The 22,985-nt window shown below is 41.4% G+C and overlaps 2 protein-coding genes across 2 annotated transcripts; one reads left to right on the top strand and one right to left on the bottom strand.

Annotated features, from left to right (window-relative positions):
• Window positions 1–787: 787 nt before the first annotated feature.
• troap (trophinin associated protein) lies at window positions 788–10,978 on the bottom strand. The gene is made up of 14 exons (XM_087833638.1): window positions 10,767–10,978; window positions 10,378–10,476; window positions 9,822–10,059; window positions 9,297–9,729; window positions 8,993–9,111; window positions 8,819–8,870; window positions 8,410–8,555; window positions 8,250–8,304; window positions 8,063–8,148; window positions 7,896–7,967; window positions 5,345–5,440; window positions 4,935–5,244; window positions 4,425–4,627; window positions 788–1,161 (listed from the first exon to the last, which is right to left on the bottom strand). The coding sequence occupies exons 2-14, from the start codon at window positions 10,437–10,439 to the stop codon at window positions 1,099–1,101; spliced, it is 1,935 nt and encodes a 644-aa protein (XP_087689764.1). The 5' UTR covers window positions 10,440–10,476; window positions 10,767–10,978; the 3' UTR covers window positions 788–1,098.
• Window positions 10,979–11,159: 181 nt separating this feature from the next.
• Window positions 11,160–22,660, top strand: LOC102792444 (differentially expressed in FDCP 6 homolog). The gene is made up of 12 exons (XM_006785590.3): window positions 11,160–11,252; window positions 13,007–13,250; window positions 14,905–15,045; window positions 15,128–15,313; window positions 16,126–16,353; window positions 16,446–16,592; window positions 19,429–19,537; window positions 19,630–19,928; window positions 20,014–20,180; window positions 20,480–20,678; window positions 21,457–21,547; window positions 21,886–22,660. The coding sequence occupies exons 2-12, from the start codon at window positions 13,155–13,157 to the stop codon at window positions 22,077–22,079; spliced, it is 1,857 nt and encodes a 618-aa protein (XP_006785653.1). The 5' UTR covers window positions 11,160–11,252; window positions 13,007–13,154; the 3' UTR covers window positions 22,080–22,660.
• Window positions 22,661–22,985: the final 325 nt, after the last annotated feature.

Genomic DNA, 22,985 nt, shown 5'->3' on the forward strand with positions numbered 1-22,985 from the left:
AGCATGAGATGTACCTCCATGAAAACCTGCTTTTAATCTTGATGTTACCTCACTAAGCACCTTTGCTTTGCTTCATGCAAACCTCTGGACGTGGATGAAATCAGCCCATGGGAGCAGAGGTGATTCAGCAGCTGGCTACATGTTTCATATATTACTCCATAACTCCTAACAGGACACCTCATCACATGACTGAACAGGATGCTTTGCATGTTTCTAGAAAAATGGTTGACCTTTATATCTGGCCAAGAAATAAAGTGCAGAATGCAAGACGGTATGAGATTTTGCATCACTGAAGTGTCGTTTCCATATCTCAGTGCTAAGGAGTACATGTGAGTGGGGCAATGATGATTTCAGCAGCTCTCTTATTCACAGGAGCACAGCAGGTAGCTCCGGATGTGCGATTTGGGAGACTTTTACATACCTGACACAACTTCAAAGGGATTTGTGTCTCCTCCCGGGACCAAACTAAGGATCTTTGTGGCATTAAACGAATGTGCAAATCTCTACTTGATTCTCTAAAATATAGCAAACTGTCAATCTTAACCAAACTTAAAGCATCATCTTCACAAACATGAAATAACTGAAGGTAAAGACATGAAACAAATATTTGTCTGACACTATTCAAAGTGTTAGTTTTTATCATGGGGTCAAATCCTGAAATTACTTCCCATAAATCAACAAATCTTAGATTGTGTATGTGCTTTTAAAAAACAAACAAACAAACAAACAAACAAACCACACATGGCCAGACAGTAACAACTATTTATTACAAACACTGTACATCACAGAGATCCGAACCATTGATCCACATGTACACTACAGCCAACAGCACTGATCTGGTGTGGACTCTTCATTGACCTTTTAAAAAAATATTTTTTCAACACATACATTGGACCTGGGTCCCAAAAAGATAACTTTAATCTACTTTATTAAAAACATACAAGTGTCTGTAGTTATGAAAGAAAAACAGTATAATTTAGATATACCCTTTTTCTTTTTGGAGCAGCCATTGACCTGGCGGCGTCAGTGTTCGACAAATATTTGTAAAGTGAAGTCAGCGTTTCACAGTGAAAGCAAACACTGCAGCTGTGGTGCAAGTCAACTGTCCCGCAGTGGAGACGGCGGACCGGACGAGAGATCGGAACCAATTGGGACAAATCTCTGAAAAACAAAATCAAGACAAATATTTATTCTGACTGTGCACATCAAACACATCAGACCACAGAGAATATTTACGCTGCTGTCCTGATGTCCGAGTGTTCTGTGCAGCACTCAGATCACACAGAGTCTTATCGTGGTCAGTTTTAAGTGCTTTAAATCTTACATCAGCTACAGAAGGAAAAAAACAACAACAACAGACAAATAGAACTGAAATTAGTAGAACAAACTGACTAAAAGGTTCAATTCGTGCTATAGAAAATGACACCTTATTCCATTTACACAGCATGTTTTATACACCTTTAAAGCAAAACCAAACAAGATAAAAATAAAGCAAATGTCGACAGTTTAATATTTATTTACCTCGTCTTACTGTGTCCCTACTGCAGACGTACACCTGTAAATCGTCCTGAACTGTACTTTTTTCAAATATGGTTTAAACCAGCGGTCCCCAACCCCCGGGCCTCGGACCGGTACCGGTCCGTGAGTCGTTTGGTACCGGGCCGCGAGAGTTGAGGCTCAGGTGTGAAATGTATAGTTTTCAGGGTTTTTATCGGTTTTCAGCGTTATTTTGTTATCGTTTTTATCGTTAACTCTGTTTTCCCGGGTCTTTTCACGTGTGTTATGAATAAATCTTCTTTTTTCGGTACCAGTACTAGTTTTATTTTGTTGTATTTATCCGCGACACATTAAAGGCCGGTCCATGAAAATATCATCGGGCATAAACCGGTCCGTGGCGCAAAAAAGGTTGGAGACCGCTGGTTTAAACAACCCGTGAATACAGTTTGGAGGTAGATCATTTTGTACATCACATGTGCAGGGTGAAAACGTGTGAATTAATGTAGTTTAATAAATAATTAGTAACGTGTAATTGGTGAATAATAACCTTAATCCATTTATAATTCTTACAGCTTTCTTTTGAAGCTATAAATTGGACTCGTATTTGTTTCTATGAGGGAACGACAAAGTAGGTACTCTCCATTTCTCAAGAAAACTCAGCATTTTAAGGAACATATTAGCTTATTTTTAAATTTGACAGCACCGAGGGTTCGAAGATCATCCAATAACAGATTTTCAGCCTCGATTTCTCTGGGTTCATCGAATCCTTTAATGATATTAAGTTCTGTACATGATGAGATATTCAAAGTCTTCATCATTTTATGCTGATGAACATTTTTCTGAATTTGTTCCACAATTTGTCGATGCAGTTTGGTGAACTTCTGCCTCTCTCAAATGCTATTTTTAAACCCAATCAAGTCATTGACCTGTTGCACATTAACCTAAATGTCTGTTTCTTTTAAACACCACTGACTTTTCCAGCCTTTTGTTGCCTCGTCACAACTTTTAGGACGTTTTGCTGCCTTTAAATTCAAAATGAGCAAAGATTTTTCTTAAAAAGAGACATTATCTCAATTTAAAGTGTTTGGAAACCAGTGCATTTTGTTGTTATTTACATTTTACACAGCGTGCCAATTTTTTGGGAATTGGGGTTTTATAATGATGTGTAAAACCACAGAGGACACATGCTCATCAGATTACCTGATTTTAGTGTCTGTAATTAGCTCGCACATCTTAGACACGTCATTACAGATCAAACAACAGATGATGAAGATGTTTACGGGAAAATGATACAAATGCACAAGCAAACATCTTCATGTGGAAACTAATGATAATAATGATGCGATAATGATGCCGTAAGATTATTACTGAAGAGAGAGTGGACTCAGCACATTTAAAGCTCTATTATCTCATCTGTAAAATGTATTTTTTTTAGCTTAATGCTTCTGAGATTAATGTGTGTTCAGCAAATCACTGCTCTTTAATATGGACGCACTGGTACAGCTGTCTGTTTGTGAGCAAATAATGACGTGTTTAATGTAACTTTATTGTTTTTTCCTGGACCACTGAGTGTGAAATAAAGACGGATTGATCTTCGTTTAAGATATCTTCAGCTTCATACACTGCTGCAACTGTTATCACACCCAATAATCAAACCGCCAAATATTATATACTCAGTTTTTCTATAACTGATCATTAACATTGCTTTAAAACTTTTATTCATGTTCCAGATGGTCTTCATTTGAGCTTTTCTGTGCCACGACATTTCCAAAACATGCTGTCGGTCTATTAAACTGACTATTAAGCTGAAATGTTCACATAAACGATCAGAGAACAGCATCCAACCAAGAATGCACTGAAATAAAGCGATGATACTTAAAAATGCTTTGATTCTATGCTATAAACAAAAGAAGAGGTGGTCAATGTTGTTTACAGGCACTTCTAAAAACACCAAAACCTGTTTCGTGGCATGCAGCATAGGATCAGTGTGAGACTACAGCATCTGCACTGTGTGAACAGATGAAAACAAAACGTGTCTCCTTTCAGAATTTTCTTCCAGATTATGGCTTCTCTGAGGTTTTATGATAAGCGGTAGTTTGGAGCGCCGACTTACGACTGAAAGCACTTTTTTTTTTTGTGTTTATAGTGTGTCTGTTCAGAGGGCCATCGTTTACTTTGGTCTTTCTGTTTATTTAACTTTTTCAGTCAATTCAGAAGGTGATTTTGTGCCTCTGTGAGAACATCCACTTATCTGTGTCGATGCTAGAGCTGCAAGGCCACGTGTCCTCCACAGAGAACAACTACTCCTCTGTGGCGTCTGTTTCCTTTCCACTCTTATACAGTCGCCTCGAGGTGCTTTATATACTGAGATAGTGAGGTAAAGAGCCTGCAGACAACCCTAACAATAAGATGATCCCCTATGACACCTTCAGATCCCTGCTGCAACATCACCTGCGTTGTGCAGGGTCCTATTTCTTTTATGTTTGTACCATCATGGTTTCCCTTTTCTTGGTTTTTCAAAATGGAATAATTTGAATAAAAGTCACAATAAATCAAAAATCCTGTGTTGTTCTGCCAACTATAATTTTCTTTAGAAGCAAACTCTGAACTGAATACTTCCATCCATCCACTCAACCTTGATCCAGTTCAGGGTTGCACTTTTGCTCTAGTCCAGCTGTCATAGAGCAAAACATGAGGTCCACCCTGGACAGGAGACCATCACAGAGCTGACATGGATAGAGAGCCACACACACTCACTTTCACACGTCTTTAGACTGTGGGAGAAAGCCAGAGTAGCTGGAGAGAACCCACTCAGGCAGAGCGACAGCATGCTAGTATTTACAATTCAATAAAAAAAGAAAAGAAGAAACCATAAAGCAGTGATATAAAGTTTATGTTACACTGCAGATTGTCAGAGCTACACTTACAGTGGACTCTTCGAAGTGCAAAATGGAGGCCAGAGGGTTTCCGCAGGAAGGTCGAAGGGGAGCAAACCCAGGGGGAGCCCGGACAGACGCTGATGTGTAGGTGGCCACCTCCTCGTCCAAACGCAGCTCCTCCAGGGGAGGAAAACGCTTGCGCAACATCAACACTGCAGAACTCACAGAGCAAGTCTTCTGACCAACGAGATCTGTGACAGGAAAAAAAAATAAATAAATATCTGCAGCCTTCGTAAAAATTAATTAAAGAATCTAATTATTTAATAGCAGGAAAATTGTGTCAATTTTTGTCACTTTTTAAATCAAATATTGTGGTTCTTTTTCTCCTGGCACTCACTTTTAGTCTACACTTTAATAAATGTCACAACATTAACCCTTTCCCCATAAAGACAACACTTGTGGTTTTCACACCACGAAACCACTCTGTTCAGAAAACAGCTTCAACGGTTACTCCGAGTCAGCTCGGAGAGGTTAAGGGGAGTGTGATCGATCAGTTACCTCTGTGCGGGCGCTGAACAGCAGGGCTGATCTTACAGCTCGGTTCTGGCACAGCCGGCACCTCGCCGTGCACTGGCGGCCCCTTTCTCTCTTCTGGTGAAACTGGAGCGCACTGATCCTGCAGAGCAGAGTCCCCCAGCTTCTCTAAACGTGGCACTCTGAACAACTTTTTGCCCGTCGAGAAAAAGATAACAGACTCTCTGTGCTCGGCCTGCAAGAACATCTGTTCTCCCACCAACTTCTCCTCCTCCTCCTCATCATCATCGTTGGTCCTGCTCTTCTCCTCCTCTTTGTCACAGTGAGATTTACTCTGGAGACATGAATAGAAAACAAAAATACACTGATTGTTAAGCTACTACTTTAATCAGAAGAACTTAATTGAATGTGGATCGGTCGCTTCAAATTCTCACAGCTGAGGCTTGAACTGGTCGCTGCTCGCAATCTTTTTCTGTCACATTTGTGCTCTGCTCTTCTTCTTCTTCATCAAACAGTCTCTGCACCACCTCCTGCAAAAGGTTAAAGGAACTGTAACTGACACAAAATAAAATGTGCATTTGTCCCCAAATATATTGTAGTTACATGATTTTTTAAACGTAATAATTTTTTTAATTATTATTATTATATTTAAATCTATAGCGCATCTCTCATTATTCCATGTTAAAAAAACTGTTAGAAATGACTCTTACAGGTTTTTGAGTTGAGAAATCTGTTCTCAGGCCATGAGAGCGATCTCTGCTTTTTACCTTTTCACATCTCATTTATAGGCCTCATTCAAAAAAAAGGCTTCTAATCATTTCCCATCATAAGCATAAAACAACATAAATAGTTATTTTATAAAGAAAAACTTTGGATGTGGAAACTTAAAGCAGCGCTCTCTTTCTGCTTCACCTCTTTTCCTGCGGCGGTGCCGAGAGTTTGAAGTGTTTTATATTTGGAAATTTGTTTCTTTAAGATTTAATTCCTTTGTTATTTATAATTCAGTTTGGTTTCATCAGTCCAGACTGGGTTTGCTCGTTTCATTTTCTCGTCTTTATTGTCCAATATGTTTATGTTTCTTATATTGTTTTTACATCTTTTTTTGTTTTGTGTGGTGTGGTACAGTGGTTCCAAATTAAATGGAGTAGTGTACGCCTAGCGCTGAGCCCAAGCCTGGATAAATGGGGGGGGGTGAAAATAAGTGCCAAATCAACCATTCGCACCTGTCCGCTGTGGTGACCCGTTGGGAAATAAGGTGCTCAAAGTCATGATGGATAAACATTTATTGGGGGAGTTTGAAGAGTTATTAAAACACTTTTGAAGGCAGCTGATTCGCAGTCACACCACAGCATGTTGTCCTGACCCAGTCTACAAGGACCGACACCAAGAACGTTTCCTGTAAACTTTTTTTACCTGCATCTCTGAGGACTAAAATCGAAACACACCATCAGCACTAATCTGATCATTACCATTATTATTGAGGCCCACAGAGATTTAGATTTATTAATTTGGAAATTTCATTTGTGCCTCGTGGAAGCTGTCAGACAAATAAAACCACAACAACAAAGACGTCACAATTACCAACACTAAAGACACAGAGATGAAAGCAAAAATACGTGCAAGTGACACCATATCATACCTGATCAGATATTATATATCACCTGGATTTAGGGATGGGTATCGAAAACCGGTTCATGTTGAGAACCGGTTTTCGATGCCATTTTTGCAAATGATTCCCTTATCGATTCCAGTCGCCCCGAATGACGTCACCACGTTGCGGAGCGTCATTTACCTGGCAGGAAACACGGCGCCTCAAAACTTTGGTTACACTTTACGAGAACGGATGACAACAGGGCAACTTGCAATACTTGAAAAGTAGATATTTCATTTAAGGGAGGAAACGCTACGAATATGCAAAAGCATTTGCTCACAAAACACGCGATGACCTTAAATGAATGTCGTGTTTTTAATTCCGCTCCGGACTCGTGAATCTCAACCCAGCAGCAGCGGTAACGTTTGCACGTCCTCTCCCGTTAATGCAGCAGGTAAATAATCAACAACAGTGCAGATTATGTTAGCGCGATCTGCCTTATTACAAACCTGCCATTACTGTGCATTTAGGTGACCATGATGAGAGAGACAGAGTCTGGCTCAGATGCTGGCAGTTCTCGCTGCAGTCTACCGGTAGCGTCTCCTTTCAGGCCAGGATAGACGAATGTCACCGAGCAGTGACATTTGTGGTCAAAGGCTTGCACCTCTTTGCCACAGCAGATGATTTTCAGTAAGTGAATGTGTTTAATTGCAGGCAGGGACATTACTGGATATTCTTGTGTAATTGCTACAGAATAATTTATGTTATACTTTGTTATTGCTACAGAAGAATATTTATTTTATTATTTTACATTTACAATTTTTTTTCCTGGGGACCCTGTGACACCCCATTGAAGAGCCGTAGGCTGTGGATCTCTTAATATGTCACTGTTGGGTTCGTAAGGCCATGTTACTCCTAAATGTCTATCTTGTTCAAAGAGAAGATATAAAACAAAGTTCTAAGCTAATCGACCTTAGTGTTCTCCTTTTTAAAAAAGAATCGATAAAGAATCGAATCGTTAAACAGAATCGGAATCATGAAAATCTTATCAATACCCATCCCTACCTGGATTTGTTCAACAGAGTTATACTAGAAGGTATAAAGAGATGCTTAGTGAGGCGTATTCGAAATAAAGGATGTCTCGCTCCTTCCCCACCGCTCATCACTCCCAAAGTTGGGATACTGACATTGTAGCTTAATATTTTAAAACCAAAAAGCTTTTTTAGTTAAAACTTTTTATGTGTTCATTTAGATCAGTTCCTGATTCCCTTTTATGGTTACTAGTTAAACAATATTTACGCAAAGTACTTAAGAACATCTTTTGGCACTGCCACACACACACACACACATAAACAGTATAAAATAATAGGTTAAGTCAGGGTTTCCCGTCTCACCTCCTGTTGGGGCTGAAGGTTGGTTTTGCAACTCTTGAATCCAGGAGTGCCGTATGGCGACTGATGCCATTTCTGCAAACAGAAGCATTATGAGTTAACGCGGTAATTGTGCACAACACAACAGACTACCCGGACAGAGTGCCAACATACATTAAATACATACTGACCATAGCAGACAGGGGCTGATGTCTGGTGTTGCGGACTCTCTGTGGGGTCCATTTGTTCAGCGCCGTCTCTTTGAGTGCTGCTGCTGCTCAGGAGAAAAAAGCCACGTCACATCAGATTAAAAGGACAACGAGATAAGAGTGCTTTGGGTTTTATAAAGATAACGAGTGGAGCAATGCTGCATCTTACTTGCTGGCACAGCAGTCGCCTCTGGACGATTCTTTCTAACCGGCACTCTCTGAGCCTGAAGAAAGAAGAAATTATTTCAAAGGCAGCACTTAAAAAGCAAAAAAAGCAATAATGACAATGTAACAAGTATGATGAAGTACAGAAGTGAACACAAATTTACTGTGTAGATTGAAGTCGCCCTGCTTGGTGGACAGACTGAACTTCGGGGTGTTGCGCCCACGGGCCCTCCAGCTTTCACTCCCTCGTTCTGGAGGATGCTTTGCAGCGCAGCGGGGTCTGGAGAGAACTGCACAGACTTCACTGATCCTGTGAGAACAGTACAGACAACAATCATTGAAATAATGTGATGTAAGTGTAATACTGAACATTATGAACACCCAACTAACACTGCCTGATGTTTAGTTTGAATAAAATTGGCTTCCAGTTATTGAGACTCATAATTGTGGCATTTTTATTATATTTATATAGTATTTCAAAGGGACTGCTCAGCCATCTACTATAAAATAAGTCTTTTACAATGTTCTCATGTATGTGCCAAGCGCATGCTGTGTTCTCCATCTTACACTGACCTGCAGGGGCTCCAGCTTTCTGCCGGCTCTTCATGACGGACACTCGCTGGGGCTGCACACATGATCATTGGACACCTTTAAAAAATGTTTACCTGCTGCAACTACAGGCATTAAAAACAAGCAAACAAAAAAAAAAAGCACGATAAAGAATGCACCGCTATGAATCCAACTCACCAAATAGTTGTACGGTTTGGACTGCGGAGTCGTAGGCGCCGGACCTGTGACGCCCACTCCTTCGTTCCGGAGGATGCTAAGCAAAGCCGCATGGTCAGGCTGGAAGTTCTCCCCCTTTTCTATAATGCAAAAGAAAAAAAGCCCAAGAGAAACTCTCTTAATATCTTTATTTTCACTGGACAAAATAAATGGATTTCCATGGATTTTAAGGAGTGAGGGAAATACAGCCTGCAAGCTTTAAGTGATTATCCACAAAATATAGGTGGAAGTTTGTGCCTTAGATGCGATAAATAAACAAGCTTACTACCTTTTGAAGAATTGCACTGCGTGGTCCGACTAGCATGTGCTGTTTTTGAATGGTCTTTTAGACTGAGCAGGTTCATGCTATTCAAATAGACCTCTGCGCTGGGAGCAGGCTGTGCAGAAGTAGCAGCACTATCAGGAAGGGATGACATAGCAGTGGACAAAGATGAAGTCTGAAATGTGCTGGAAGGCCCAGTTGGTCCCGGTAGGTGGGAAGCATCTTCTGTTGTCTTTCCGAGAGACTTCCCTGCTGCTTTGGTTGAGTCCTTGTTGCAGTTTAAAGCGGTTGGATGTTTAGACGGTTTTGTGTTTGCATGAGTCCTAAGCTTTGGGACAGCCAGAGGTTGGTTTTCAGCAGCCGTTCTTGTGCTTTTGGGCTGTGACAGGTTAAAAGGTACAGGCCGAGTGAGTGGCTTTTTCTTCGGCGCTTTTCGCTGCAGAAAAAGGAAAACGCTTATTAAACACATCAGACTAACCCGAGTAAATAAAAATATGGAAATCTACAGGATCAAAAGGAGATGCTTACAGCCAGAGGTTTCTCCTCCCACCTGCAGTGGGACTGACTGAAGTCCGAGGGAGTCTGAAGATGGAGGGACTTTGCAAGCACCGGAAGTCTGCTTATACCTGCTCGCGGAGGTGCCTTTTTACCAGTGGCTGAGCTTCCTGGATCTTTGTTCTCAATATTTTTGTTGGAAAGGTGAGATGCTGACATGGGTTTGGAAGGCTTTGGGTCCGCTACCTTTTTGTTTTGTTCATTCTTCATTCTGAAAAAAGAAAACCAGTCAGCTTTGTCACACAACCCAGCTCGAGGCTGGGAAATCACCAGAGGCAGCATGCAAAGGGGAAAAAAAGGGGGAAAAACTGATCCAAGGACAAACAAAACCAGACAAGATGGGAGGCAGATACAGGAGAGGAACAAGCTGCCTGACATTTTTAATACCAGTACTGATTTGATACCTGAGATTTAGAAAGGTATATTTTACTATGAGACAAACAAATAAACACGCTTCTGTAGACAGACCAAATAAGTCCCAGCTCTTAAATTCTATATCAGTAACTGCGGCTCAAATCATCAGTCTCACCTCATAAAGTCACTGCGGATTTTATTCTGACTCTGTTGACGAAGGATTGGAGAAGAGTCCATGATGAGGAGATAAAGCTGTGAGGAGCAACTGAAGCAACTAAAGACAGAAAGAAATTAAAGCTGAGCAACCAAAATACCAAACAGGCTTCTAACAAGGGTAGTATGGAGATGGGCAAAAGACACCAAACATGCAATGAAAACAACAACAAAAAAGACACACAAGACTTTAAAACGTTAACATGTGCTAATTTAAAGTTCTCAAACAATCTGTCTAATCGTAAAAGCGCATGCCTGTTAGTAACACAGTACAAACCATCGTGCTGACTTGTGAAAATTACCCCAGAGAAGCTAGCTTTACCCCGACCACAAGCCTGGCTACATACGGACCTTCTGTGTTCCTATAATTCAACAGAGTATCCGTTTCTTCCTTCCGATCATCCAGTAAAGTATTTCAGACCGGAACAGCTCCAAATGTTTTGGTTTATCGGGTGTTTTGTGCAGATTTAAAAACCACTAGCCCCGTCCTTTCTCACCACAGTGGGCTGTCAACTTCCTGGACTCATATGAGTTTGTAAAAAGCGCGCTTTGCCATTGGTCGAAATAAGAGTCCGTATCAGCCAATGGCCGCGTGCGCTTTTGTCAGGATAACGTTTTCGACCAATGAGAAATGGAGTTTCATAAACAACTCCATGGTAACGACGCGAAAGTTGTTTTATCACGTGACAGCGTGTTGCCGCGGAGTTGTACAGACATTCAGAGAAACCTATAATAATAATAATAATAATAATAATAATAATAATAATAATAATAATAATAATAATACAATCTACATAAAGCGGAGCCATTTCAAGGATATAGACTTCCAGAGCTAAAGTAAGTGGAGTTTGATTTATTTGACAAATCATGAGGAATATTAGAAGAATTTTAGGTTTTTTGTTATTTTTATTTTATTTTCAGATATTTTAATATAAACATTGTTTAAATCAATGGGATCACGTCAGTTACTGACATAATGGTTTTGTTTTGTTGTTGTTTTTAATTTACATATTTGAATATTGATGTCAGAGGTTCTTAAATTCATTGGACAGCACTAAGGTAAAGTCAAGCTACCAAGCCATTCTGCATTTGTTAGTATTTTATATGCAAATATAAACAATATAAGTTAAACTTAGCTAACAAGAAGTCTACATTTAACAGACAGCTGCTAAAGTAGCGATGAGACAAGCTAACTTAACATAAAGCTAATGCAGTGATCTTACACAAACAATTTGTGCTGCCAAAAAATATTTTAATCACCCCTGAAAAGTCACCCTAAGGTTAGAGAAACTGCAAAAAAAACCCCTAAGAGCTGCATTTCAGACTCTGCAGGCCTAAGTCAGCATGTTAAAGATTAAAGTTCGTGACAGTACGATTAGAAAAAGACTGAACAAGTATGGCTTGTTTGGTAGGGCTGCCAGGCCTCTTCCCTCTCAAAAGAACATGGGAGCACAGCTTCGATTGCAAAATTATATCTGAACAAACCAGAAGATTTCTAGAACAGTGGGTAACATCACCAGTGGAGGGGTGATGATTTGGGCTTGTTTTGCAGATGCTCTGTGGCCTTGACTCAGGTAACAAAGTGGGTCCTCTACCAGTTGGAACATCAGAGGATCAATCCATGTGGCAAAGTAAGCTTGGGGGAAGGTACCCCGAGTTTCCACCAGTGTAATCCCAGTGTGAGCGTGCTGTGAATGTTAGAAAGCCTTTGGGCATTGATACAAGTACTGTAACAACGTGTGTGATTGGGTGAATGAGACTTGTAGTAAAAAGTATTTTGAGTGCTCAACAACACAGAAGGGTGCTATACACATGCAAGGCCAATTATCATTCACTGTCACTTAATTGGCTCTTTATGCCTTATTTATGTTCACACATCAATTTCTGTATAACTGTATATCTCAGATTTCTGTATAGTTTTTTATTTCATATTTATATCCTGTTCATAGCCTGTACATAGCTTGTACTCACTACAGCCTGTACATACTTATAGTTATAGAATATTCATAACATACTTCATACCGTGTACATTAAAACATACCATAATAGACCCATTTCTGTAATATACTTACATATCTATATTATTGCTAATATATATTGTAATATATCTATATCATGGCTAAAGCACTTCTGGATGGATGCAAACTGCATTTCGTTGCCCTGTACCTGTGCATGTGCAATGACAATAAAGTTGAATTCTAATTCTAATTCTAAATAAGGAGGACCTTGAAAACAAACTGAAAGATTACTTCACAGAGAAATGAAAGTAAAAGCAGCGCTGCCAGGAGCCCATCTAATTACTAACTTAAATAATAAATCTTTATAATGAATGGCAAATTATTTTCTGTCCAAGGTGCACAGGAAGGGGATGGAGATTTTCAGTAAATCAGTGATATAACTTTAGAATATTAAAAATATAAAAGTGTAATAACAACACTTTTTGCACAGGTGCATAAGTACACTACTAAACCTAGCAAGACACTTGTAGATTTCTAGGCAATGGTTTAAAACGCTTCTGCCACTGCAGGGCAAGATCTGAAGCTGCGGTAAACAGCGAGACCCTCCCTTCATCACTGACCACTGTAATCCAGCAGGTGCCGCTGCCAGCAGAACAGTAAAGCCCCATGCCTGCCTGAAAGCAGCAGCACAGCGTGGGTGTCTGCCTGTCACCCGTGTCAACAGTAGAGGGAAGAAGAAGAGACGTAGAGGAGGAAACCAGAAAATAACGCTGCAGCAGACATGGACTTGCGGTCTGAGCTGCTTAAATCCATCTGGTATGGTTTCACAGCCCTGGATCTGGAGAAGAGCGGGAAAGTGTCCAAGTCTCAGCTGAAGGTGAGTGAGGGATCGTCTACCTGGAAGATGGAACTAGAGAAACTTTTTTTTTCCTGCCCGAGAACTCACTCATCTCTTACCGTTTACCCTCGTTTCCTACCTCGTTGCATTTTACATCATGCGGGCTGGGTGTGAAGGAGGTGAAAGCAACTTTAGCAACGAAGCAAATTAAATCTCAAGGTTTACTACTTTTACTATGTGTTTATGTGTCAGGAAATAATGGTGTGCAATGTCTCATACTACTTATCAGAAAACATCATCATCATTAACATTTCCTGTGTAAAACTCAGTTTTTTTCAGCCGTGTACTGCCCAACAAGGAACAATTTTGTTCCCCCTATTTTGAATAAAATGCTTTCAGCTGCTGAAAGAGGGCACAATATGCACCTCTGTCCGGCGCGAGCACGAGAGTAACAGTTTGCTCTCAGTCTGTACATGAATGGGAGCCCTCATCTCCAAGCTGTGCTCACATTGGGCCTCCATGTACCAGCTTGTAGTGCAAAGGGACCCTCTGGCACAGCAGCGGGCCAGAGAGCAGCCTGTTGAATAGAGTAGGTTCACAACATGAGGCCGAACACGTCAAAAAGGACATTGTCACAGGGCGAGCAGGGATAAAGTGGACACATGTTGGTGACCGTTGTCTCTTTCCACAGAGCCTAAACGAGGCTACTGTATGTTGCGTTGATCTCATTGTTATGTCACTCAGTCTCGCTGTGGCTCAGACTCCATTTCCAGCCACCTCCACGCTCCTGCGAATGTGCCGCCCGGCGCTCCTGGCTCTCAGCGAGTCAGCCTCATGACTGGGCTTATCCCCCCTCGTGCCTTCAGCCTTCTCTGAGGCATCGCGCTGCTCAGAGGCACTCGCAGGCAAACACTTTGCATGCTTTGGCCTCAAAACTGACAGATGTTGTAGCGTTGGAGACTGGCGACAGGATGTGGTTATGGCTCAACACACAGAGAAGCTAGCTGTCTGATAAAATGCACGATACCTCAAGATGTTGCATGGTTTCAGCTGAAGAAACAGAACAAGAAGGAAAAGCGTTTTTTTAATCTAACTGTTTTTCACATGCTGTCAGTGATGCCACTGCTCACAAAGAGTAAAGTGTAGCACTTGAAGTTTCTAATAGAACTTGGAGATGTTTTCCTGAGCTCGATTTTCATCTTTTTAAACTTTAAAACGGTCATATTGCTTTACTGATGTCGTTCCACTCTTAAACTAGTGCGTCTGAACGGTTTTCCAGGCAGCTTTCCTAGAAAATTAAAGCTTTTTGCTGACTTTGGTGACGCGTTTTTTTCCATGTTTGAGCAAACACTTTTTTTTTTAAGAAAAAACGATGCAGCAGAAATTTAAAAGTTCAGTTCCTTAAACACGTCCCTGGCCTTCATTCTCTTCAGCAGCCAGCTATATAAATATATCTATACATCATGTCACTCAGCTTTTATATTCTACAGAAAGTTTCATCCTTCCTAACTCATGACGTGTAATCTCTTTTTTTAGACGCTTAATTATTAATTTGTAGGCGGATGCGGTTAGCAGCCTCACAGGACAACAAATAAAACAGTTTGCACAGTCCTGTGTTGGACAACGACGACTAAAATGACTTTCTGCTTCAGTGTTTTTCTTTTTTAAATATCCTCATATTGTGATCCTTCAGGTATTGTCTCACAACCTGTGCACAGTCTTGTGTATTCCACATGACCCCGTGGCTTTGGAGGAGCACTTCAGGGATGACGATGATGGCCCAGTTTCCAGTCAGGGTTATATGCCTTACCTCAATAAATACATCCTGGATAAGGTGATTAAAAAACCCCAAACAAGTGTGCTCAGTTTATTTCAGCGTATTGCGAAATAAAACCCCTGGTCTTGTGTCTTTGTAGGTTGTGGAAGGTTCTTTTATTAAGGAAAACGTAGACGAGCTCTGCTGGACTCTTACTGCGAAGAAAAACTACCAGCCAGACCGAAGCAGCAGCACCATTTTACCAGACAAAGATGCTTTTCGTCTCTGGTGCCTTTTTAATTTTCTCTCTGAGGACAAGTATCCTTTGGTTATGGTTCCCGATGAGGTGGGTTTAACTCTTAACTCTTATCTTTAGTACGATGCATTCTTTATTGTATTGAAAATGTAACCGGAAGAGGAAAGAAATCACAAGTGTGTGTGGCAAAAGAAACCCGTTTCCAAACTTAGACCCTAAGATACTCAACATTTCCGCGCTCTGTTGTTGAGTCTGAGATTGCACTCAGTAATCTCTGACCTAAAAATGCTGTTGGATCTTTTACAAACACCGAGTACACCAGCTGAAACTTTGTTTCTTGCCACCATGGAACATGGTGCTCATGTCATGCAGCAGTGTGGGCTTGTTTCTCACTTGCAAAGTCTCATTTTGGTTTCCTGTCGTGTATTCTTCACAGCCGCTGCCAAGAGAAAGCCCCAATTTTTCAAGGGCAGGGTCGTTTCTGTCGCCCTCGGTTTAAGAAAGCATTATCCAGTTGTATTTTGGAGCGTGTTTCACACACCAGCCACTGTGCAAAGCACTCTGTGGTGCAGCCAGGGCTACTGTGAGGTTATACTGTTACTAGAGAAAGCCTTATTGGGAAATAGCAAAAGCTGCTTTCAGCTACACTGTTAGATACAATTTTTGCAGGTTGTGTTTTAAGCAGAAGGATTCAAAACTACAAATAAAAGTGTAGTAACAAAGTAATATTAAAGCATTACTGTGAATTAGTCCTTAATAAGCAGGTGATGGTCACTAAAATGGTAAATTCAGTTTTAAAACTGCACACAAAGGTGATTGGTGTAATATATAGCTTGCTTGAGTGCAGCACAGCATGCAGGGACAGTCCAGATGAGTTATTAATACTGTCTCTTTCCATGCAGGTGGAGTACCTCCTCAAGAAAATATGTATGGCTATGAGTATTGAGTTCAACTGTGTCGAGTTAGAGGACTTCTTCTCTCAAGACTCAGTGCAGCAGAGTGGGATTACTGTTTGGACGTTTCTAGAGATGATGAACTCCGGGAAGGTAACCAGAGGAATTGATGCGAGCATCATCAGCATGGCTATAGAGGAAGTGTACAGGGAAATAGTTGGTGACGTCCTCAAAGAGGTAGGAAACCGATGTGCCTCCAGAATGCTGTTTTTGTTCCTCGCAGGCGAGATTTATTTCAGTGATCTGTGTGTCGGTTTGGCTGCGTTCAGGGCTATCTATGGAAAAAAGGCCAGCTGAGGAGAAACTGGAAGGAACGGTGGTTCACCTTAAAGCCGAGCAACCTGTCCTACTACACTGGAGAGGACCGCAAGGACTGCCAAGGCAATATAGCCCTGGATGAGAACTGCTGCGTGGAGGTAAACAGCTGGAGAGATAATCGTCTGTGAAAGCTAGAGAAACTCTTAATAACAAAATCTCCACAGCAGAAATACTCAAGCAGGCGTTTAAATGACATTCAGGCAGTGGTTCTCAGTGTAGGGCGGGGACTTCCCCGAGGTGCTACACTAAGGTTTTTTTGTAGTTGTATTTTTTATCACGCCCCTCATCTTTGATTTAACTTGTAACTTACTACAACATTTGAAATCCTGTCCCTCCAAAGGTAAACAAGACAAAAAAGGGGAGCAAGTACAAAATCCAGCAAAACCCTGGAATCCGGTCAAATTAAATGTAATTCATACATTCAGTTTATACCTTTAATTTTATATATTTCAGTCAAAATTATTGCTTCACGTTTACAAGAGCAAAGAATTTTCTTTGGAGTCTGAGAGAAAACGAGACCGCCCTAATACCTTAGAGTAATTACTCACAGTTAAATCAGCACAAGTCGTGTCGACATTAATAAACATGCTATAAAGAAAAGAAATTTAAACGTGAAATGTTGCTGAATAATCCCACTTTTACTCGTTGGCTCATGATTTTCTTTTATGATGCGGGATGAGCAAAGGTGACACCGAGCTTCTCTCAAATGACTAAACTAGCTTTCATAAAAGGAAGTAAATAACTGCAAAATCCAAAATCTTTCTACTCCAGTGCTTTGACTTGTGTTGGCACTGCTTCATATTTTGGGTGTCATAACGAAACAAGGTTAGACTGAAAACTGAAGCTCGCCATGGGTCATATTAAAAACAAGATTTCCTCACAAATCTCGCGGAGCTCAAGGGAACCGAGGCGATTAGTGTGCTAGCCTGACTCCTAGCTGAAAGTGAAGCAGAAGTAAGAGTGCAGCGGTTGCTATTTAAGGTGTCTTGGTCACTTTTCGTGTGGACACAGCCTCAGTTATCATGCTGAGTAATACAGAAATTGTAAAGCATTTGGTGTTATTAGGTTCTCTGCATTGATTGCTCATAAAATGTTGTCTGAAATTCATCCCAGTTACAGTCAAAGATGACTAAAAGCGCAATGAGATCTATTCTTGTATCAGCTCTGAGTAATTAATCGCAGAGCAGTAAGTGAATTCCTGAGTGTAGTAACTTGTAGATCCCCCCTTAGCAGTCACAACATCCATCACATGCTTCCTGTGGCTGTTCGTGAAATATTGCAACATTTCTGGGATGTCTTGATTGATCAGCCCTCTTCAGCTCATGCCACAGACCATTTGTTGACTGGTCGCATTCGGTGTCTGGACTTCCACGCGTGCAAGTCATTGTGGCGTTAATCATGGCGAAGTCCGCATGCCGAACAGCCCCAAACTATGACTACGATGAGCGATACTCCACCTACCGTGCTTTGCAATTAGGAGGAGGTTTCATCGTGGGTGTGCAGTGCCCTTTCCCCCCCCGCATTGCACGAAAGTTCACGTTTGTCTCGGCAGTCCACACAGCGTCACCCCAGATTTATTACAGAATACACAGGTGGTCCTCAAGAAACATGAGCTCGTCTTCACGATGGTTTTTGAGATTAGTTGGACTTGATGAGCACACAGTAAGAATCAGCTGTAAACAAAAGGTATTTCCTCATATGAGGACTAATGAGGGTTTATTTCACAGAATAACACAATAAAGCGTGAAACACTTTATTAAGCATGACTGAAGCACCAGTTACAGAAAAGCCAAATGTAATCATGACTCATTATGATGACTTGATTTGTTTTAGCACGTGTTTCTTTATAGAGTCCTTTAACTATTTCTCTTCTTCTTCTTGATGAACCACATGTTTGATTTGGCAAAAACTTGATGGCCTACCTGATACAGGGTCATTATCTCAAAATATTGATTTAATAGCCTGGAAATTTCTTTTTTTTTTCTTTCAGTAATGTAAAACCGCTTTACTTGACAGTTAAGGAAGAGAAAAGAAACAATTGTAAATGACACACGTGGTAAACTACTCTCATTTTTTCCACTAAGTCCATTTTGGCCTTCTCTAATATTTAAGGTTATGGTACGGTTAAGGTTATCACCTGTGTAGATGATGTAGACCTCAGAGGGTTAACACTACTTCAGCTTTGTGTAAATGCTGCATTGGACACATTAACTAAGGAAATGAGAGTTGTGCAGGTGCTTTGCTGTTAGCTGCTCTTCTTACCCCTTTGAATACTCAGGTTTGTTCTCTTGTTGTGATCACCGCAGCACGCCAGGCCCCAGGGAACTAGCAACACTCTTAATATCCCCGCCTGGTATTTTATTGTGGACTGATTAAATACAGAGGCCTCTGGCAAAGCTGTTGTAACATTTTCTTGCTTCTCTTTATGCTTCTTATAAATCCCTAAGGAATTTACTGTGATCGAAGCACGGGTCACACCTTTAACTGGAACATCTTATTGCAAGACGATTCTTTTAAGAAAAATCTCGAGCAAAACTTTTTGCATATTGTTTCCAGCCTGGAACGTGACTGATGACTCATTGTGTTCATAAAAGACATTTAAAGTACAGCTCAGATTATGATCATTACAATGGTGACTTGGAATAAGTGTAGACCACAATATTGCAAAAATCCTGGCAATATTAATTCTTGCATGAATAACCAGTTGAGTCATAAGTTCATCACTTCACCCAGCATGTGATACTTCAAAGGAAGTAGCTGAAATTGTGTTATATTATAGGAAGCAGATGTTTTTTGAGCTTTCAGAGTTGTTAGAAAAATGTCCTTTTCCTGTAATTGATGTTTTTCTCCTTTATTTTTACAAAATAGACTCAAAAACTGCAAAACCATTCACTCAGTATTAAGAGATAAACTGGGTGTCCCTTTTTTGAACAGGTGCTGCCAGACCGAGATGGGAAGAGATGCATGTTTTGTCTTAAAACCCTCTCCAAGACGTATGAAATGAGTGCGTCAGACACCAAACAGCGACAGGAGTGGACTACAGGTTAAAAGAGATTCTCGTTCATCAATTCAGATCAATTTTTTAAAAGCTTTAATTATTTATTTAGATGTTAAACATCAGTGTCTTCTTTGCAGCCATTCAAACGGCAATCAGGCTGCATGTGGAGGGGAAGAAATCCCTCCACAAAGATCTGAAGCTTAAGCGACGTGAACAGCGTGAGCTTCGGGAAAAAAGGCGACAGGCTAAGGAGGAGGAGCTGCAGAGGCTGCGGGCCTTGCAGGAGGAACGGGAGCGCAAGCTGGCGGAGCTGGAGCTCCTGAAGGAGGCGCAGAAGCAGGCTCAGGCCCTCCTGGAGCAGGATGAGCAGAGGAGGCGCCAGCAACACGAACAGCTTCAGCGTGCCCTGGAGATTCAGCTCCGTGAGGCTGAGGAGGTGAGCGTGGAAACAAAGAATGAAAGATTTTAAAAGCATAAAGATGCAGATCGACTTTAACTTGCTTCTTTCTGTGTGTCACAAGGCGCGAGTCAGTATGCAGGCAGAGATGGCTTTGAAAGAGGAGGAAGCAGAGAGGCAGAGGAAGAGGATTCAGGAGTTGGAGGAGATGCAGAAACGTTTGGAGGAGGCGCTGCAGCAAGAGATTAAAGCCAGGCTTGATGAGGAGGCCTTCCGCTATGCTCAAGCAGGGTAAAGTTGTTTAAGCAGCTAGCCAGGTGTACAGTGCAAAAGGCTTAGCGCAGGGTGGTGGAGGTTGTGTTGTGTACAAGCAGCATTTAATAAACTCTGTTGCTGAATTAGTTCACATTGCGTTATGTTCCTGAGGAAGTTGAGCTGCAAAGAGGAAGTTGTTTAGCGCTGCAGTCATTGTCATTGCACTCTCGATTGATCCCATCCCAGGTCCAAAGTACCTCGCTGATGAGCCCCCTGCATTTACTACAAATGATCTATTCAAAGTCTAACTTCTTTGCATTCTACATCATGCTCAGGTTGTTGGCTGAGGAGGAGGAGAAAATGAAGGCTCTGATGAACCTGCAGGAGGAACAGGAGGAGTACATTGCGAAGACACAGAGGGAGAAGCAGGAGCTGAAGCAGGAAATGGAGGCCAAATCCCGGGCCCTGGAGGAGGCGCAGAGACAGCTGGAAGAGGTTCGAGCTAACCGGCACAGAGTTGACCAGGACGTTGTGGTAGGTAGAAACCCTGACACTGACCGTGTAACTCAGTTACAGCATGTTATCGAAGTTAATACCCCTCAAGCCTCAGGCCCCTAATACCACTGCAGACCCCCGAACATGGAAAAAGAGAAGTGAGCTTCTGCTGCTTGTTGTTTTTAAATAAATCACCACAGAATGTGTTGATGAGATCAGCGAGAGGCTGTCCTGTCGTAAGAGTCACTGACAATCTGACACCAAACCAATAAACAGAAGTTAAGTTCAAAATAGGCGCTTAAAACAACACGAAAGCATCTCATGAGCTACAAAAACAACCACACAAGTTAGATAACCAGGAAGTGCTGCAAGTATAACTTTGAACTTCATAATGATAGGACAGGATGCCAGATGGCAGAGACTTTAATGAGACTAAACAGACTGCCATCGTGATCAGTCCCTCAAAAGCACATCAGTTATGAACAGGATTCAACAGGACACCATTTTTTTTCTCTTGTGGAGTGGTGGCTACTCTGTCTTTTTATTACTTTCATTACATTTGACAAAATCTGGCCTTGAGAGTGGCAGTAGTGAACCTTAGCCTTATTGAGATGCAGAGTTGAACTTTTTAATAAATTGACCAGTTGCAGGTGGTTAAAATACCAACAGCACTTTGTTTATTTATCAGGTCACAAACAAAGAGCAAAAAGGAAGCGAGTTCACGTCTTAGTGGCTCTTCTGGGTACTTTTCAACAGACCGAAGCGTTTGTTAGTTCACTTGTTTATCAGTAACCGCTAAGCTCTTCTTCTCCGGCAGGCCGCCCAGAGGAAACTTCGGCAGGCGAGCACCAACGTCAAACACTGGAATGTCCAGATGAACAGACTGATGCGGCCGATCGGACCAGGCGGTATGTGTCCTTGCCTGCTCAGAGACATGACAGACATGCACCGTTTCAAGACCAGATTTTCAAATGTTTCTCGCTGCTTTATACCAGCAGAGAAGTGTTAACCATTTCTAGCCCTGCTGTGTTGCAGCCAGGACTGATGTGACCATTTGCTTAGCTCAGGGGCTGTGAAGTTTAGGTCAAAATAGGTGGTTCTTATATTTCATTTTGAACTTCTGCAAATATACTTCCTTAAATTTGATACTATACTTTATTTTAACTGTGAATTCTGTTTTTATTTTTGGTTGTTGTTTCAGCCTAAGTCTGATTTCGATTGTCCGCTTTGTTGTTTTCATTTTCAGAGAAGAGACCATCGCTGGGAAGCTCCTTCACGAGCTTCCAGATCCCGACGCAGCGAGACCCCGGGCTGCGTCTCAGAAGGAGTTCGGGATCGGGGGATCGGGAGGAGAGCAAAGAAAATGTTGACAGCAGAGCTGGATGTGATTTAGACAAACGTCACTCTCATGCATCTAATGGCGACATGGATATCCCCTAAAATGATGAGTCATAGAGGCTGCCTCGTCACAGGAAGGGCAAGAGATGGTTGTCATGTTTGTGAACAATATGAAAGCGGCGGGGATATAGCTGAATTTACCGTACTACCACGTCTACTAAATGCTGAAATATTACTGACCTCGTATCACAGACAGCAACAGTTTAAAAACATTTTAACGAGAGTGCGTTTTCCAATATCTCCCCTTCTCAAATAATGCTTTTCTGCCGCCTGTGTGAGGCCTGACGTGAACGTAACTGATACCTCAGCGGAAAGAAAATGAGCGGTAAGAAAGATCCTGAAAGTGTTAGCTCTGGTGTTCAAAGAGAAAAGCCTACACGCACACAGGAAGCTCATTTTTGTGCAGCTACTTAGACGGATACCAATGTTTCATTTCTATTGGTACAATTTTCAAGGTTGTGGGAGGTGGCTTAGGTTTTTTTGATCTAGAAACTTGGTTCAGTATTAAAGTTTACCACAATTTCACTCCTGATAAACAGGAAAGAAAGAAAAGGCGTGAAAGAAAAAAAAAACTGTCATGACCTTCCTGTTTTTAATGTCATTTAACATTACTGTAAATAAAGAGAGTGAAGTTTGAAGCCGTACCTGCATCTTTACTGTGTTAAACTTAGTGCATTGTGCAATTCAAAGAAACTGTGAGGCAACTTTTTGTTTCAAATCTTAAGCTGGTGCTTCACACAGTGGAGAAGCTAAATAAGAGTTTGCAAAACGAGTTGTAGCGACGCAGACGTGACAGAAATGCAAAAGACCACACGGTGTGGAAGTAAGAGTCGCAGACACTGCTGAAGTTGCACACTGCACATCCGCTTCGGTTTGAGTTGGAGTCTGCTTCACTTCTGAGGCCTTAAATGTGTCATCTCCGACTAATCTGACGCCTTCCGGGGACAA

This window comes from Neolamprologus brichardi, chromosome 20 (assembly GCF_056152115.1).
Source record: "Neolamprologus brichardi isolate AB-2024 chromosome 20, ASM5615211v1, whole genome shotgun sequence".
Lineage (NCBI taxonomy): Eukaryota > Metazoa > Chordata > Actinopteri > Cichliformes > Cichlidae > Neolamprologus > Neolamprologus brichardi.

Coding starts and splice junctions, on each gene's coding strand:
- troap (XM_087833638.1), bottom strand. CDS start 10,439: ATGGACTCTTCTCCAATCCTTCGTCAACAGAGTCAGAATAAAATCCGC. Junction 8,871..8,992: donor CCAAACCGTACAACTATTTG/GTGAGTTGGATT, acceptor TCATGTGTGCAG/CCCCAGCGAGTGTCCGTCAT. Junction 7,968..8,062: donor ATCAGCCCCTGTCTGCTATG/GTCAGTATGTAT, acceptor TTCTGTTTGCAG/AAATGGCATCAGTCGCCATA.
- LOC102792444 (XM_006785590.3), top strand. CDS start 13,155: ATGGACTTGCGGTCTGAGCTGCTTAAATCCATCTGGTATGGTTTCACA. Junction 16,354..16,445: donor TTGGTGACGTCCTCAAAGAG/GTAGGAAACCGA, acceptor GGCTGCGTTCAG/GGCTATCTATGGAAAAAAGG. Junction 19,538..19,629: donor GCGACAGGAGTGGACTACAG/GTTAAAAGAGAT, acceptor TCTTCTTTGCAG/CCATTCAAACGGCAATCAGG.